At 45.3% G+C, this 15,632-nt stretch overlaps 1 protein-coding gene across 1 annotated transcript; it reads left to right on the top strand.

Annotated features, from left to right (window-relative positions):
- Nucleotides 1–344: 344 nt before the first annotated feature.
- LOC123397666 (5-methyltetrahydropteroyltriglutamate--homocysteine methyltransferase 1-like) lies at nt 345–5,829 on the top strand. The gene is made up of 14 exons (XM_045092202.1): nt 345–452; nt 1,594–1,947; nt 2,039–2,126; nt 2,754–2,881; nt 2,959–3,150; nt 3,251–3,450; nt 3,536–3,699; nt 3,811–3,891; nt 3,978–4,144; nt 4,220–4,325; nt 4,465–4,715; nt 4,813–4,885; nt 4,982–5,110; nt 5,194–5,829. The coding sequence occupies exons 2-14, from the start codon at nt 1,598–1,600 to the stop codon at nt 5,560–5,562; spliced, it is 2,298 nt and encodes a 765-aa protein (XP_044948137.1). The 5' UTR covers nt 345–452; nt 1,594–1,597; the 3' UTR covers nt 5,563–5,829.
- Nucleotides 5,830–15,632: the final 9,803 nt, after the last annotated feature.

Raw genomic sequence — 15,632 nt, 5'->3', positions numbered from 1 at the left:
ACCGGCACCACAGCACGCCACTTCATTACGCCACGGGGGGAAGGGCGTCGATGTGACCCATCAAACATCGGCGCATCCCCGAAGAGCGGCGGTCTTCCTCTTCTCCCCCCCCCCCCCCACCCCCACCCCCGAGCACTCCTCCCGTCCACTCCGCAAAGCCGGACAGCGAACGGCCGCAACATAACATTTCCAACGATTTTAATGAAAAGGAAAAGAAGATTAAAAAACTTTTTTTTTTTGTGGTTTAGGAAAGATCGTGCGCCACCAGATCCAGAGAGAGGAGGGCGTTCAGATCTCACCAACCGCATACCCCCCCCCCCCCCCCCACGCACCAACCAATCGCCAGCGGTTTATAAATAAGCCCACCCCTAAACCCCTCACCCTCGCCGTTCTCTGCCTCTCCCCCTCCCCCGTCGCTCGCCGCCGTCCCTCCCCGCCTCCGCGCACCCAGGGTAAGCGACCCCCCCTCCCCCTCCCGCCGTCCCTCCCCTCCTCCTCGCGCCCGTGAATCCGCGCGCCACCGGATCGCCCGTCCCGCGCTCTGAACGATGGCCCGCGCTGGTAATCGGCGGCGGGACCGATCGTCGGGCCTCGCCGTCGATCCGCTCCACCCACCTCCCCGTTCCGCGCCGCGCGTAGGCGGCGCGGCGAGCGAGCGAGCGAGCGAGCTGTGCCCCGTCCTGCCCCGCTCCGCGGCGGGAACGGGTTGCTCTGCTTCCGCGATGTTCCGCTCTTGCTGCCCCGTAGGTCCGATCTGAACCGGCCGGGCGCCCAGATCCGATCTCCGTCTGCGGAAATGGCCGGACCATTTTCCTCGCGCCGGATTGGGGGATCTGGCACCCCCCGTTCCGAATTTCCGGTTCACGGTTATTCGGATTAGGACGTAAAATATTACTACTACTGCTACTACTGTTGCCATGCTCTGTTTTATTAGGGGGTTGTGGATCTGGCCCCGAGCCCTGAGGTTTATCTCCTCGGATGCCTTATTACGAAGTTCGCTGGAGATTTTTTTTTTACTTGTTTACTGTTGTTAGTGCATGGGTAGTGGCGTGTAGCTCGAAAGATCTGGAAAAATTCTGCTTTTGGTGTCCATGCATGCCGTGTCTGTTAGTATAAACTTGGAGTGCGCTCTCTGCTGGGTTTTGTTGATGGTTACTCGTGTATTTGTCCGAGACCCACCCGTCCCACCCTTTGCTGGTGTGAGAGGGACACTGCCACTGCCCCTGCAGCTGCCTCCCACCAATTGTTGTTAGGATTTATGTACCAACCCTGTTGGTGCACCTAACCTACCTACCTTGGTGTATTCATTTAGTTCAGTTTCTTACCTTTGTTCTTTTATTAGACACTAGCAAATCAGGTGTATGATTACATGCCCAATAGATTTCCTGTAAGGACATGAAACTTTAACTGATGCGTTTTATAGTTTGTTCACTATGTTGCTAGCAGAAAATTGTTATTGAAATTTTTTTTGTATTTTGCAAGTTAGTTTTCTTCGTCTAAGTTTAAATTACTGAGATTCATAGTCTCAGTTGCAAGATCCTAATCCAGTTAAATGAGATCAAGCTGATTGTAATAATTCTATTATTTATGCAGAAAGATGGCGTCCCACATTGTCGGATACCCGCGCATGGGCCCCAAGAGGGAGCTCAAGTTTGCCCTTGAGTCTTTCTGGGATGGCAAGAGCAGCGCCGAGGATTTGGAGAAGGTTGCCACCGACCTCAGGGCAAGCATCTGGAAGCAGATGGCTGGTGCTGGGATCAAGTACATCCCCAGCAACACCTTCGCTTACTACGATCAGGTTCTTGACACCACCGCCATGCTCGGTGCCGTCCCAGACCGTTACTCATGGACCGGTGGGGAGATCAATTTGAGCACCTACTTCTCGATGGCTAGGGGTAACGCCACCGTCCCTGCTATGGAGATGACCAAGTGGTTTGACACCAACTAGTAAGTCCGCTGGTTTCTATTGAAGGTTGTTCTCACATAGTTTGCTCTGTACCTAGTAAACTTTTACTAACCGCAGCTTTTACTTTTACAGCCACTTCATCGTCCCTGAATTGGGCCCTGACACCAAGTTCTCTTACTCTTCTCACAAGGCTATCAATGAGTACAAGGAGGCTAAGGCGGTATGATACTAGAATCATATATTAGCTGACTTCCTACCTTGTGAAATTGCACCCTTCTGATGTTATATAATTGTTATTTTTGAACACACAATAGTTGCGATAACACACTGATTACTCCAGAATGTCTTGCTGTTTTAATCAAATCTCAAGTGATAATAGTGATAAGTATCTCTTATTCCTGTATTTGCTAAACTCTTTTGAACTAGTAAAAGAGCTGCAATGTAGATTAAGGTGCAGTTTTACCTAACATTTCAGAATTGTGTCACTCTTGTCGGATCAAATTGGTTATGGCCTACTTAGTAACCGTAAAGAATTCTTTCCATAGTTGAAATATTTCGCTGCCACTCGTTGGTCCTGTGCTGAAAATATTGAATGTAGAAAGTGTAGATTAACAAAAACAAACAAACAATAGTTCAGTTGATGAATTGAAAGGACAAGTCTAACACCCAGAAAGCACCATTATGTTATATTTTAATGAGGTTGTCTATGTACCTTATTTGACAATTCTCCAGTCACTAATTATTTTTTCACTATTATCCCTGCAACGTCTGAATATTGAATATCAACAATTTGATGCTAGTAGGATTATAGAGTTTATCAACAATTTCTGAATTTCTACTCATGCAGCTTGGCGTTGATACCGTCCCAGTGCTTGTTGGACCAGTCTCATACTTGTTGCTCTCAAAGGCTGCCAAGGGTGTAGAGAAATCGTTCTCTCCTCTTTCCCTTCTTAGCAGCATCCTTCCTGTCTACAAGTAAGCATAGAAACGAGTTAATGACTGCTATCGCTCCTAAATCTATGGCTGACCATTTGATGTATCATGGTTTGTAGGGAGGTTATTGCTGAGTTGAAGGCAGCTGGTGCTTCATGGATTCAGTTTGACGAGCCCACCCTTGTGAAGGATCTTGAATCCCACCAATTGGCCGCATTCTCTGCAGCTTACACAGAACTTGAGTCGACACTTTCTGGACTGAACGTTCTTGTCGAGACCTACTTCGCTGATGTTCCCGCAGAATCATACAAGTATGCTTCATTTTTGTGCCAGTGTATCATTTTCACAGATTGTTCCTTTTATACCCTTTTGTTGGAATAACATATTTAACCTTTTTTTTTGCAACTTCAGGACTCTCACATCATTGAGCAGCGTGACTGCTTATGGTTTTGACCTCGAACGTGGAACCAAGACTCTTGAGCTTGTCAAGAGTGGTTTCCCTGCTGGAAAGTACCTTTTTGCTGGTGTTGTAGATGGACGCAACATTTGGGCTGATGACCTTGCTGCATCTCTTGCCACTCTTCAGTCTCTTGAGGCTATTGTTGGGAAGGGTAAGCATGCCATGCTATGTAGAAGTATCTCTTATTATAGGCTTGCAGCTACAATTTCCAGTTTATAATTATGACATTTGTGCAGACAAGCTTGTTGTATCGACCTCTTGCTCACTCATGCACACTGCTGTGGACCTTGTAAATGAGACCAAGCTTGATGATGAGATTAAGTCATGGCTCGCGTTTGCTGCCCAAAAGGTCGTTGAAGTGAATGCCCTTGCCAAGGCATTGGCTGGTCAAAAGGATGAGGTATAATAAACTTTTATGACCTTAATTTGCAATCTCTTAACTAGAGCCTGTTTTTTTCTTTTATATGTCTCAGACGATGACTCGTTCATTTCTATATATGATCATCTGCAGGCTTACTTTGCAGCAAATGCTGCTGCTCTGGCCTCAAGAAGGTCGTCACCACGTGTCACAAATGAGGAGGTCCAGAAGGCTGTAAGTAACCTGGGCTTCAAAACTGTGGATTCCAATTCCATTCTGACATAACATGTACTCAATCTGTAACCATGTATTTCTTACAGGCTACTGCCCTGAAGGGCTCTGATCACCGCCGTGCTACCACCGTTAGCGCTAGGTTGGATGCGCAGCAGAAGAAGCTCAACCTTCCGGTCCTTCCCACGACCACCATTGGTTCGTTCCCACAGACCGTGGAGCTCAGGAGAGTCCGCCGTGAGTACAAGGCAAAGAAGTAAGTAATATTCACAATGCCTCTTCATTAACTAGTTATGTTTTGTCTATTACTCATAAATATGTTGCGTTTCAGGATCTCTGAGGAGGAGTACACCAATGCCATCAAGGAGGAGATCAGCAAGGTTGTCAAGATCCAAGAAGAGCTTGACATTGATGTGCTCGTGCACGGAGAGCCTGAGGTCAGCATCCTTGTGTTATTGATGTTCTGTTTGAGAAAATATCTATTTATATTCTTCAAGCACAAAATGTAATGATTTATTTTTTATATCTTGAGATGTCCAATTCTGCGTTTGACCGAGTTGATGTGGCATTTCACAGAGGAACGATATGGTTGAGTACTTTGGTGAGCAGCTCTCTGGTTTCACATTCACTGCCAATGGATGGGTGCAATCTTATGGATCAAGGTGCGTCAAGCCACCGATTATCTATGGTGACGTGAGCCGCCCCAACCCGATGACCGTGTTCTGGTCCAAGATGGCACAGAGCATGACTGCTCGCCCAATGAAGGGAATGTTGACAGGCCCCGTCACAATCCTTAACTGGTCTTTTGTCAGAAATGACCAACCGAGGTTAGTAGCTTCCTCAAATAATGTTTGCAAGATGTCGAGGATGCTACTTAGCACTTGCCTTTATTAGAGGCTAAACCATTGCTTCACATCCTTTCAGGTTTGAGACTTGCTACCAGATTGCTCTTGCAATCAAGAAGGAGGTCGAGGACCTTGAGGCTGGTGGTATTCAGGTTGGCACTGTTGTATTTGTTTCACATTCAAGCAACAGGTTCCATGTACAGCATGAACATATACTCAGATTTTTTCTTCTAAATGGTTTCTTGCAGGTCATCCAAATTGACGAGGCTGCTTTGAGAGAGGGTCTGCCACTCCGCAAGTCCGAGCACGCTTTCTACTTGGACTGGGCCGTGCACTCCTTCAGGATCACCAACTGTGGTGTCCAGGACACGACCCAGGTAAGAACCAGCTTGGCCTGTATGCTGGAACCTACATTTCTTCTGGATCATTTCATTGCAACTGACACATTCTCTCGTTACAGATCCACACCCACATGTGCTACTCCAACTTCAACGACATCATCCAGTCCATCATCAACATGGACGCCGATGTGATCACCATTGAGAACTCGCGGTCCGACGAGAAGCTTCTCTCCGTCTTCCGCGAGGGTGTGGTGTACGGTGCTGGCATTGGCCCGGGCGTGTACGACATCCACTCCCCCAGGATCCCGTCCAAGGAGGAGATTGCCGACCGCGTCAACAAGATGCTCGCTGTGCTCGACACCAACATCCTCTGGGTGAACCCCGACTGCGGTCTCAAGACCCGCAAGTACGCCGAGGTCAAGCCCGCCCTCACCAACATGGTCGAGGCCGCCAAGCAGATCCGCGCCGAGCTCGCCAAGGCGCAGTAAGCAGTGCTCGTATAGCAGCTCTCCCCCCCTTTTAATTGCAAGGAGGATGTCACCGTTGCCATGGCCGGCGTTTTACTTTGAATAATCTGGACCTCGTGTCCACTTGTTGGTTATTAGGGTAGTTGTTTCTCGGCAGGATGTGCTCATCCCTTGATTCGGTGGCTTTTTGAGGCGGTTGTCAGTGTGTATTGTAAACTTGAGTGGCGAATTGTTCATCTGTGTCTGAGTTTGTGTTACGTTACGGTTTCAAATTACAAAATTTCTTCAGATGTTTCCGTGTAGGCTGGTGGTTTGCTGGTGGATTTCCTGCTCTCTGACATGGTTCATTCTTGGTGTGTTGCCTTGCCTAGCCATTCTTGACATTGCTTGTCTTGTCAACTTGTACATGGCAGCACGGCTGAAACCAAAACCAGTGCACATCCTGGTAGAGGCTTCTGCAAGAAAAGAGAACATCTGCACCTCATGAATTTTAATCAGAAGAGGAAGCAGAACCACCAGACCAAGCCCAAAGTACACACGAGTCCATAGTCAGACAGGAGGTCACAAGGGAGTGTATCCGGTGCACACACATTTGTGATGCTACCGGTGCACCCGAGGCCATAAAATTCTACTCCCTCTGTCGTAAATACAAGTCATCGCTGCGCCGGCTCCTCATCCGTCTATTTCTGTCTGCATTCTTTTGCCGTTCCAATTTTTTACCCCATCACCTGCACCCACTAGTAAAGTCATCACATCAGATGTGCAGTTTTAGTCCGTCTTAGTTGAGCAAGTCGGGTTGACGGAGGAGACCGAGCTACTTTACACTAAGCTTCGCGACTGCCTTGCACGGGTTGAGAGTGTTTTGGGGAGAGCAGAGGTTGCTCTCGCCAAATTGAAGGTCATGCCGATTGTGTCTTCGTTGTCTGAGCTTTAGACTGGGTCTTTAGTTCGGGAGGAAGGAAGTCTCTATAGACATTTCTCCCCTCGTGCTAGACTCTGGGTGTGTCGTCATTGACGAGGTCCTGACTCCAGTGTGATATATTATGCCCGAGCTGCAGGAGCGTTGTGTCGAGCCCACTTCACCTCTTTCGAGGGTGCTTTCGAAGTAGATGGGGCAGGTGATGTATGTGGGTGACAAGGTTGACGAGATAGGTCCTTTAACACCTAATTTCGAGGTGCAACTACATGGTTCACCTCTGTCATGTGGGCAGCTGGAGACACCAGAGTCTGTCGTGTTTGGGGTGCCGATGTTGATGAGGTAGGCGCTGAAATCCATCCCGTCGTTCATATTTGACCGAGAATAACCCTCTGTCATGTGGGCAGCTGGAGACACCAGAGTCCATCGTGTTTGGGGTGCCGAGGTTGATGAGGTAGGCGCTGAAATCCATCCCGTCGTTCATATTTGACCGAGAATAACCCTCTGTCATGTGGGCAGCTGGAGACACCAGAGTCCATCGTGTTTGGGGTGCCGAGGTTGATGAGGTAGGCGCTGAAATCCATCCCGTCGTTCATATTTGACCGAGAAGGTATGTTGGCAAGTATTGATGAGGCGGCCTTCAAGAAAAAGCATCGCGGCTTGCTCGTCTCCTTAGAGGCAGCTAGCCTTGGGTCTGGCAAGATGATTGCTTGCCTCCTAGCGAAGAAAGCTTCATAGATTTTGGTGTTGTCCGTTGTATTCGGTTTTGATGTTGTTGAGGATTTCTTTGCACCATAGAAGTGCAATGATATTCAATATCTTGCCATGAAACCGTTGTTGCGTGTTATATATGTTTGTCAACATGATCATTGGGTCATGAAGTTTCTTTTTTAACGAGTAGTCCACATGTGGTCTATACGTATCGATTTTTGTCCGGTTTTCCATTCAGTAACTGGGCAATTCTCTCCTCAACTAACCATGAGACAAATCTTTTGCCTCCGTTTCGAGAAAACATTAATAAGCATGATTTACTTCCTGACATAATAAGATAACTGACGAGTAAACTGTGCTTTGTGCCACCTAAATTTACACTTCTTGCAATTTCAACCACACATAACCATATAATATTGTCAAGGTGGAGCTGGTTTAGATAACAGGTCAGTCCTAACCCAGCCAACCTGTCCTAGTCCATCTTTTTCTCCATAATCAGCACTGGTCGAGCAGCAACCTCCGGCTTTAGATCTATAATAATAACCAGCTTAAAGCTGTAACATCAGTCCCAATAGTGGCAAAAGAGACATGGCTGGAGCTGGACCAAGTCGCAACAGTATTTGGATATCCAGGATCCTAACAGAAATTCATGTAGTGGCGAATCAATTGACCTTCCTGGCTCCCACATACAAATCCTCCTTTACGTGGATGTATTATATCATAATTGGGAGGACAAATTCTGCAGATTTTACTGTCAACGCCGTCGTCATCTGGAAACAAACACAGAATTAGTCAAACCTGTCCTGATTCGAACAAGATAAATTCATGCCATGATAAACAATCAAATCACTTGACACAAAACTATGGTGCATGGTACCGATAAATCAACAGTCACAGGGCATGATACTGGGACTGGACCAATTTGTCTTCATAGGCTTTATTATTTTTTTTTTAAATAATTCATATTCTAATATTCTGAACACATATGCAAAACTAAAGCTCATTTCAGCCAGCTCACGAGCTTCCAAGCCTTTTCTAAGCATTAGGTCGTCCATAAATATCATGTCCACAGACTGAAATAATTGACATATCAATAGATTATTCCAGAAAATTAAATAAAACTGAAATTGACATACCAAGTGCAACACACGTCACCACATTGTAATTGGACCCTTTATTAATCTTGATCTCAACAAAAAAGCGTTGCTGAACATGGTCTCCACCAATGGAAGAAATTTCCTTCTTACGACCCAAAAAGTTACAGTGCTACCACGTACAGTGGTACCAATCCTGAAATCAGTCAAATCAATATTATATGGAGTAAGAATATCAAGTTCTATTATAGGTAGTGGGTACATAATTCTAGAGGTATGGACCTTGAGCTACTTGTAGCTAGAAGACTAGAAAACTTTACATAAGGTTCAGCTTCTACTCATTGCTAGAAGATTCCAGAAAACAGTAGCTAAGGTTAAGAAATCAAAACAAGTACAACTACATATGACCTAGAGCAACTGAGCTAGAGCGGTATCAAATGAATTTAACTTCTGATTTTATTTTATTTACTTTACTGTATCGTTCCTCATCACTTACTGTGCATCTTATGTGTACAAAGTTTGTAAACAATAAACCTAGAATCAATGGATTGCCAATTGGACAATAACATGCATAGCAAATTTGTCATTCAAATACTCAGACATGCTTTGCCTCTTAGCAACTTAGCTAGAGCGCCACAATCAACAATGCAAAAGGAAGAAGTTGACACAATAAACAAAAGGTAGTACTATGACGCATCACCATATTTTGGAGCTTTCTGTAGTCCATAGCAAGATTTCAAATGCGCTCCTCTTTGGCACGTAACACCTTCTCATCCACAGGTCTAGCATCAAAAGGGAACTCATGCTTAACATTGAACTAAACCAAACTCAAAGAACAAAAAGGAAGAACAAAAATTTCAAACATCAAATTATAAGAGATAACTACAACTCAGTGCAAAATAAAGAGATAACTACAACTTGAACTTGTTTCCACCTCTATGATATCAAAACTCTCAAGCCTGACCACTAGTCCAATCAGTTCCATAGAATAGATAATCAACAAACACTAGGTTTAAAGATAAATGAAAGAAAAAGTGAATAGCAATACTAAGCGCTAGGAGTTGAACAAAACTCTGGATTTTTAACCTGCTGCTGTAGATGATGATTTGAGAAAAAATTTAGGGGATGGATGGCTACTACTTTTTGGATAGTGCTAGATTTTAAAAAGAAGAAAGGGTTAGAGATAGAAAATAAACTAGGGACTCTCTGACTCGCAATTAATCGCAGGATTTCAGGATTGCTAATATTGATTTGACTGATTTCTATGGTATCTCATATTTTCCTTTGAAGTGAAGGAGCTCTTGTGATACTTGTTGTGAGTAGGAGCCAGGCAAATGCCAATGTCAGACAACATGCCAAACTAAAATAAACCACTTCTTTACTGTTAGCACTATCTTTTGATGTTAGTGGACTAACACATTTCCCTCGGTAAAGTGCCAGAATTAGATGCATCATGTAGTCTCATAAGAGCTCTGTGTGCAATTCAGGAACCTCACATCTTAACCTGTCTTGATTGTCTAATTTGCCAAAGTCTGCACCTTTATTGTCTCATGCAGAGGGAGTGAAGATTTCCCATCATGAGTGATCACCTTTTACTTGGTCATTTTAAAAATTGTTCTTGTGGTACTTCCTTTGTCTCCGATGCAGGTGCTGGATTCAGTCATGTTAATTTTGAGTTCCAGTTGGGAGCTCATATTCTACTTTTTGTCTGAAGTAACTACATTTACCGCAGCAGGGAAGAAGTTACATACAGATTCAGACATTGGAGGATGTTAATATGCTCAAAGTAACCATTGCTTACATGGCAACATTTAATTAAGGGAGCATCTAGAACTCAGCTAGCTAAGATTTATCTATGGTCTCATTCACATGACATCATCATATATGTTGGTTGGCTTTTTTTATTCTTCCCATGATTTGCACATGCCCTATTGCTTTTTTAGGCTTGGCCTTTTTACTACTCTTGTCGCCGGTGGCTAGAGCAAACATACTAACCCATAAGAAAAGTATATACGTCTTACTCGGCTGGCATGTACAACATAATTTTAGTTGCCATAACACATTCATGGAGTGTTCTCTTTGCTGTCTTAAAAACGAGTGTTTTTGCTTTTTTAGTTTTGATTTAGTTCAGCAGTAGTCACCAGCATGATGCCTCTGGCGCACAGGATCAATCCCGGTCTTGTCTCATGTTTTTTTTATTTTTTTTATTGAAAAATCATCATCTTTCTAAATGATGGAGTTTGTTGTTGTGACTCGACTATGAAAATTCAGAGTTGTGATCCGACTATGAAACTTGTAGTTACGACCCGGCTTCAAACTTGTACTTGCGTATTGAGATAGACGAGCAAATTGAGAAAATCAAAAGAACCAACCCAGATTGATCTGTCAAGTATCACTAACTACAACACCCAAGGTAACACTTGCCGCCTTCCTATTTTTTCGTTTTTCTATTTCTGAAGCAAGGTTTATTCGCTATCCATATTTGCTCAGTTTGTTCTTATGACCCGACTGCATGCTAGGGAAAAAAATAAGAAATGCAAAAACCTCATGAACCCTTTATGTTTTTTTGCGGCAAACCCCATCGAAGCCATGCAGTTGCAGCAAACCCCATTGAAAGGCATGCAATTGCGGCAAACCCCATCGAAGACATGCAGTTGCGGCGACCCCGTTGCAGACATGCAATTGCGGTGATCCCCGTTGAAGGCATGTAGTTGCGGAAAAAAACACATAGGAGGGCATGCAGTTACGGCGGGCACGCGGTCACATCAACAACAACAACAAACAACATCAATTGGAAGGCATGCAATTGCGGCAAACCCCATCGAAGACATGCAGTTGCGGCGACCCCGTTGCAGACAGGCAGTTGCGGCGATCCCCGTTGAAGGCAGGTAGTTGCGGAAAAAAACACATGGGAGGGCATGCAGTTACGCCGGGCACGCGGTCACGTCAACAACAACAACAAACAACATCTATTGAAAGGCATGCAATTGCGGCAAACCCCATCGAAGACATGCAGTTGCGGCGACCCGTTGCAGACATGCAATTGCGGCGATCCCCGTTGAAGGCATGTAGTTGCGGGGAAAAAACATGGGAAGGCATGTAGTTACGGCGGGCACACGGTCACATCAACAACAACAACAAACAACATCAATTGGAGGGCATGCAATTGCGGCAAACCCCATCGAAGCCATGCAGTTGCGGCGACCCTGTTGCAGGCATGCACTTGCGGTGACCCCCGTTGAAGGCATGTAGTTGCGGAAAAAAAACACATGGGAGGGCATACAGTTACAGCGGGCACGCGGTCACATCATCAAGAACAACAAACAACATCCATTGAAAGGCATGCAATTGCGGCAAACCCCGTCGAAGACATGTAGTTGCGTCGACCCCATTGCAGACATGCAATTGCGGCGATCCCCGTTGAAGGCATGTAGTTGCGGAAAAAAATATGGGAGGACGTGCAGTTACGGCGGGCACGCGGTCACATCAACAACAACAACAAACAACATCAATTGGAAGGCATGCAATTGCGGCAAACCCCATCGAAGCCATGCAGTTGCAGCGACCCCGTTGCAGGCATGCAGTTGCGGTGACCCCCGTTGAAGGCATGTAGTTGCGGAAAAAAAACACATGGGAGGGCATGCAGTTACAGCGGGCACGCGGTCACATCATCAAGAACAACAAACAACATCAATTGGAAGGCATGCAATTGCGGCAAAAAACACATGGGAGGGCATGCAGTTACGGCAGGCACGCGGTCACATCAACATCAACAACAAATAACATCAGTTGGGAGGCATGCGAATTGCGACGACACCGTTGCACGCATGCAGTTGCGGCGACCCTGTTGCACGCATGCAGTTGCAGCAACCCCGTTGAAGGTATTAGCATAAATCATATAAAAAAACACATTCAAAACACCAGTATTCGCACAAAAAGCGCATTACATCATATATATAACCAAAGGTGTTTATTATATTGCACTTCTCCATTTTCGACATATACTTGGCCCAAAACCCTTACGGGCATACAGTTGCAACAAAATGCCTCGACGACATGCAATTCCAACAAACTCCTTTGGAGGCATGCATTTGCACATACAGTTGGAACAAAACACGTGGAGCAGATGCAGTTGAAACAACCCCATCGAAGGCATGCAGTTGCAGCAACCCAGTGGAAGGCATGCAATTACACCAAAAATCATGGAAGGTGTGCAGTTGACAACCACGTGGAACGCATCCAGTTGCGACAACCCCCCATCGAAGGTACAAAATTGCACTGGCTCCGTCGTATGCATGCAATTGCGACAACCCCTATAAGACGTGCAAATGCGGCAAAACCTTGGAAGGCATGTAATTGCAACCCCCATCAAAAAGACATGCAATTGCAGCAACCCTGTTGAAGGCATGCAATTACATCAAACCCATGAAAGGCGTGCAATTGCGACAACCCCCATCGAGGGTATACAATTACGACCCATCTTAAAAACATGCAATTGCGACTCATCTTAAAAACATGCAGTTGCGACCCCTCTTAAAAAACACATGCAATTGCGGTCCACCTTGTAAACATGCAGTTACGACCCCGTCTTAAAAACATGCAGTTGCAACTCATCCTGAAAATGTGCAGTTGCGACCCCGCCTTAAAAACATACAGTTACGGGCCCTCATGGAAACATCCAGTTGCATTCAGGTCATAACATTTACAGTTGCACGTCTAGTGATGAACATGCAAGTGACCCCGACAACTCCCCTCCCGAGCAGAGTTGCGGCCCCTTTTTTCCAATCTCAAGTTTATTATTGTGTTCACATGGGTATTTTTTTTTTAAATAAGAGACATTTTTTGCAAATCTAAAAACCTAAACAATCAATTTGAAATATCCAGTAACAAATGAATTTTATTCTAAAGCAAAGTAAATATACTAAAGTCAAGAAAAAGAGAAAACAGGGAAACAATTGTCTACTCTATATAGAGAAATAAGAAAGAAAAACAGAAGAAAAAAAATACAACGATACATCATGAGAAGAAGATAAAAAGAAAAAGAAATTAAAATGAGCTTAGCCCTCACCCGCAAAAAAGAAAAAGAAAAAAGAAAGAACTTATTACCCCTAGAAGCTATAGTGAACAAATGACAAAACATGCACAAAGCTAGCAGCGTGGCATCTTTAGACCCCATCTTTCTTTACGTCGGTTAAAAAAGAAAAGAAAAGACTCACAAAACTCAGCTCGCTTTCAGCAAAACTGTTTAATTAAACATGTTGGCATCCTCCATGCAGCTGAGATTATCGCTGCCGCCTCCCTGACATGGACACCGCTCGCAGACCCTGATGCGACTAGCGCAACAGGGGGACACATCTTTCCTGCTTCGCCCGCGTCTGCCATTGGGACACCTCTAGCTAACTCTCCCTTTCAGCAAGTTTCCAAGAGTTGGACCTTGCCATAACAAGAATTTACGAACGACTACATTTTTAGTGCTTTTGTTCATTCCGTGTATATTGATGCATTCAACTCGTCTCCGTGCGCGGTTGGGTGGCTGGCTTGGGAGCAGGTGAGAGCAATGACCCTGTTTATTAGTTCATTGCTGTGCATATATTATAGCATCCTTTCTGCATCATATAATCCATTGCAATTCATATATATATATATATATATATATTTCCTACTGTGTTTTCTCAGAGGGTAAAAATGGCTTATTTTCAGAAGGCACCTCCTAATGTTCGGAAGGTAGCTCTTGCCACTAAGATGGCATAAGCAAGTTCTTAAAACAAATGACCGTTTTTTTCATGGAATGTGGAATAGCAGAAGTAACCGCAAACAGTGCTCTAAACAAAACTCCTTGCTTCCCTTGTGAATTCAAACGCTTATGCCCGTAAGGTAAATTCTTAGCTCTGATTTTTTTTCTCATCCTTCAGCATCAACACTTCTCTTCAACTAAATCTTTTGTAAAATGCTACATGCTTGGATCTGCATTCAGCATTAGCTCTTTCTTTAACTCAAAGTAGACATTTACAGAGCTTACCCCTGTCCAGTGTCTAGCAATATGTACCATTTATATAAAACGGTTCTATGAAAAAGCGCTACTACCTCCGTCTTAAAATATAAGACGTTTTTCAAGGCTAAGCCATAGTTTAAAAAACCGAACCGGAAATCGAACTGGAAAGAAAAAAGAAAAAGAAAAAGAAAAACCGGTTCAGGGAATCTTCTAAAAAGTTTCCAAAACCGGAAAAAACCTCCTGGAAACCTCTAGGGATCGATGAAAGTGCTAACCCGCCTATTTGACGCAAAGAGCGTGCCTATTTGACGCATATAGCGTCAAATAGGGTTTTCCCTACGGGGCCTCCTATCTGCCGCATTCTGCGGCAGACATGTAGTGCTTCGCATAAGGTAGCGTACGCCTGGTCCGGGCCACGCAGAAGCAAAAAGCAACTCGACTGGTTATGTAGGTGTGTCCATCTATACCCAACGCCAAATTATTTAGAACCAACTACGTCGGCATATCCGAATACTTTCCATTTATTTTCAGACATTTCATGGAAAATCTAAAAACTTAAAAAAGATTCCAAACATTTTTGAGACAATATAAACAAGTTTTGGAAAAATTGACCAAATTTCAAAAAGTGGAGAATGTATGAATTTGTGCACACATTTTGTCGGGGGGATAACCCCGGGGTAGGCTCATCAAGCCTGCTCCTTCATTTCCAGCTCAAAGGACATGAACAAATACAATTTCCTAAGGCCCAAGTCTTCTGGCCGGCTAGGCTGCGCCTACCGGCTGGAGGACGAGGTGGCCATCTCTCTGGCCGATCAGGCAACCCCTGCCGGCTAGATTCGAGGCGGTTACCTCTTCCGGGCCGGCCTGGTCCAGCCAACCGGCTAGGAACTAGGCGGCTGTGCCCAAGCCGGCTGGCCAAGCAGGCCAGCCGGCCGAGGATCACAAGGCACATCAGATCGTAGGTCAGGATGAGACCTTACGATTAAAGGTGGCTACGCGTCAGCAAAGGTACATGATCGGAGCGCCCGACAGGTACGAGCGTCGGCGGCTCTGATCCATCACCTAGCATAGTGTCGGACCGTCACACTCCCACTCCATTACTGCACTCGGCGTGGGGAACAGTGGAGGCGGTCGTACTACTTGCCCATGACGAATCTCGCTGGACGACGCTCGACGTACAGCGCGTGCTCAGTGTCAACCTTACGCGAGAGATCCATTGGCCAGCCGGCGGGTCCCATGGCCAATCGAGACCATGCAGCCGGCGGGCCCCTCAAGCGACAAGACAAGACTCTCGTGGGCCCCTGGTCAGCCGGCGAGGCTGCCAGCCGGGCCCCACTATTGTACCCTTTATCCATATTGTAGGCCGGTGGGTTCGCCT

The sequence above is a fragment of the Hordeum vulgare genome, chromosome 5H (assembly GCF_904849725.1).
Source record: "Hordeum vulgare subsp. vulgare chromosome 5H, MorexV3_pseudomolecules_assembly, whole genome shotgun sequence".
NCBI classification, from domain to species: domain Eukaryota; kingdom Viridiplantae; phylum Streptophyta; class Magnoliopsida; order Poales; family Poaceae; genus Hordeum; species Hordeum vulgare.
Note: the sequence above shows the minus strand (reverse complement) of the source record. Positions and strands in the feature narration are given on the sequence as shown.

Coding starts and splice junctions, on each gene's coding strand:
- LOC123397666 (XM_045092202.1), top strand. CDS start 1,598: ATGGCGTCCCACATTGTCGGATACCCGCGCATGGGCCCCAAGAGGGAG. Junction 1,948..2,038: donor AAGTGGTTTGACACCAACTA/GTAAGTCCGCTG, acceptor TTACTTTTACAG/CCACTTCATCGTCCCTGAAT. Junction 3,451..3,535: donor TGAGGCTATTGTTGGGAAGG/GTAAGCATGCCA, acceptor ACATTTGTGCAG/ACAAGCTTGTTGTATCGACC.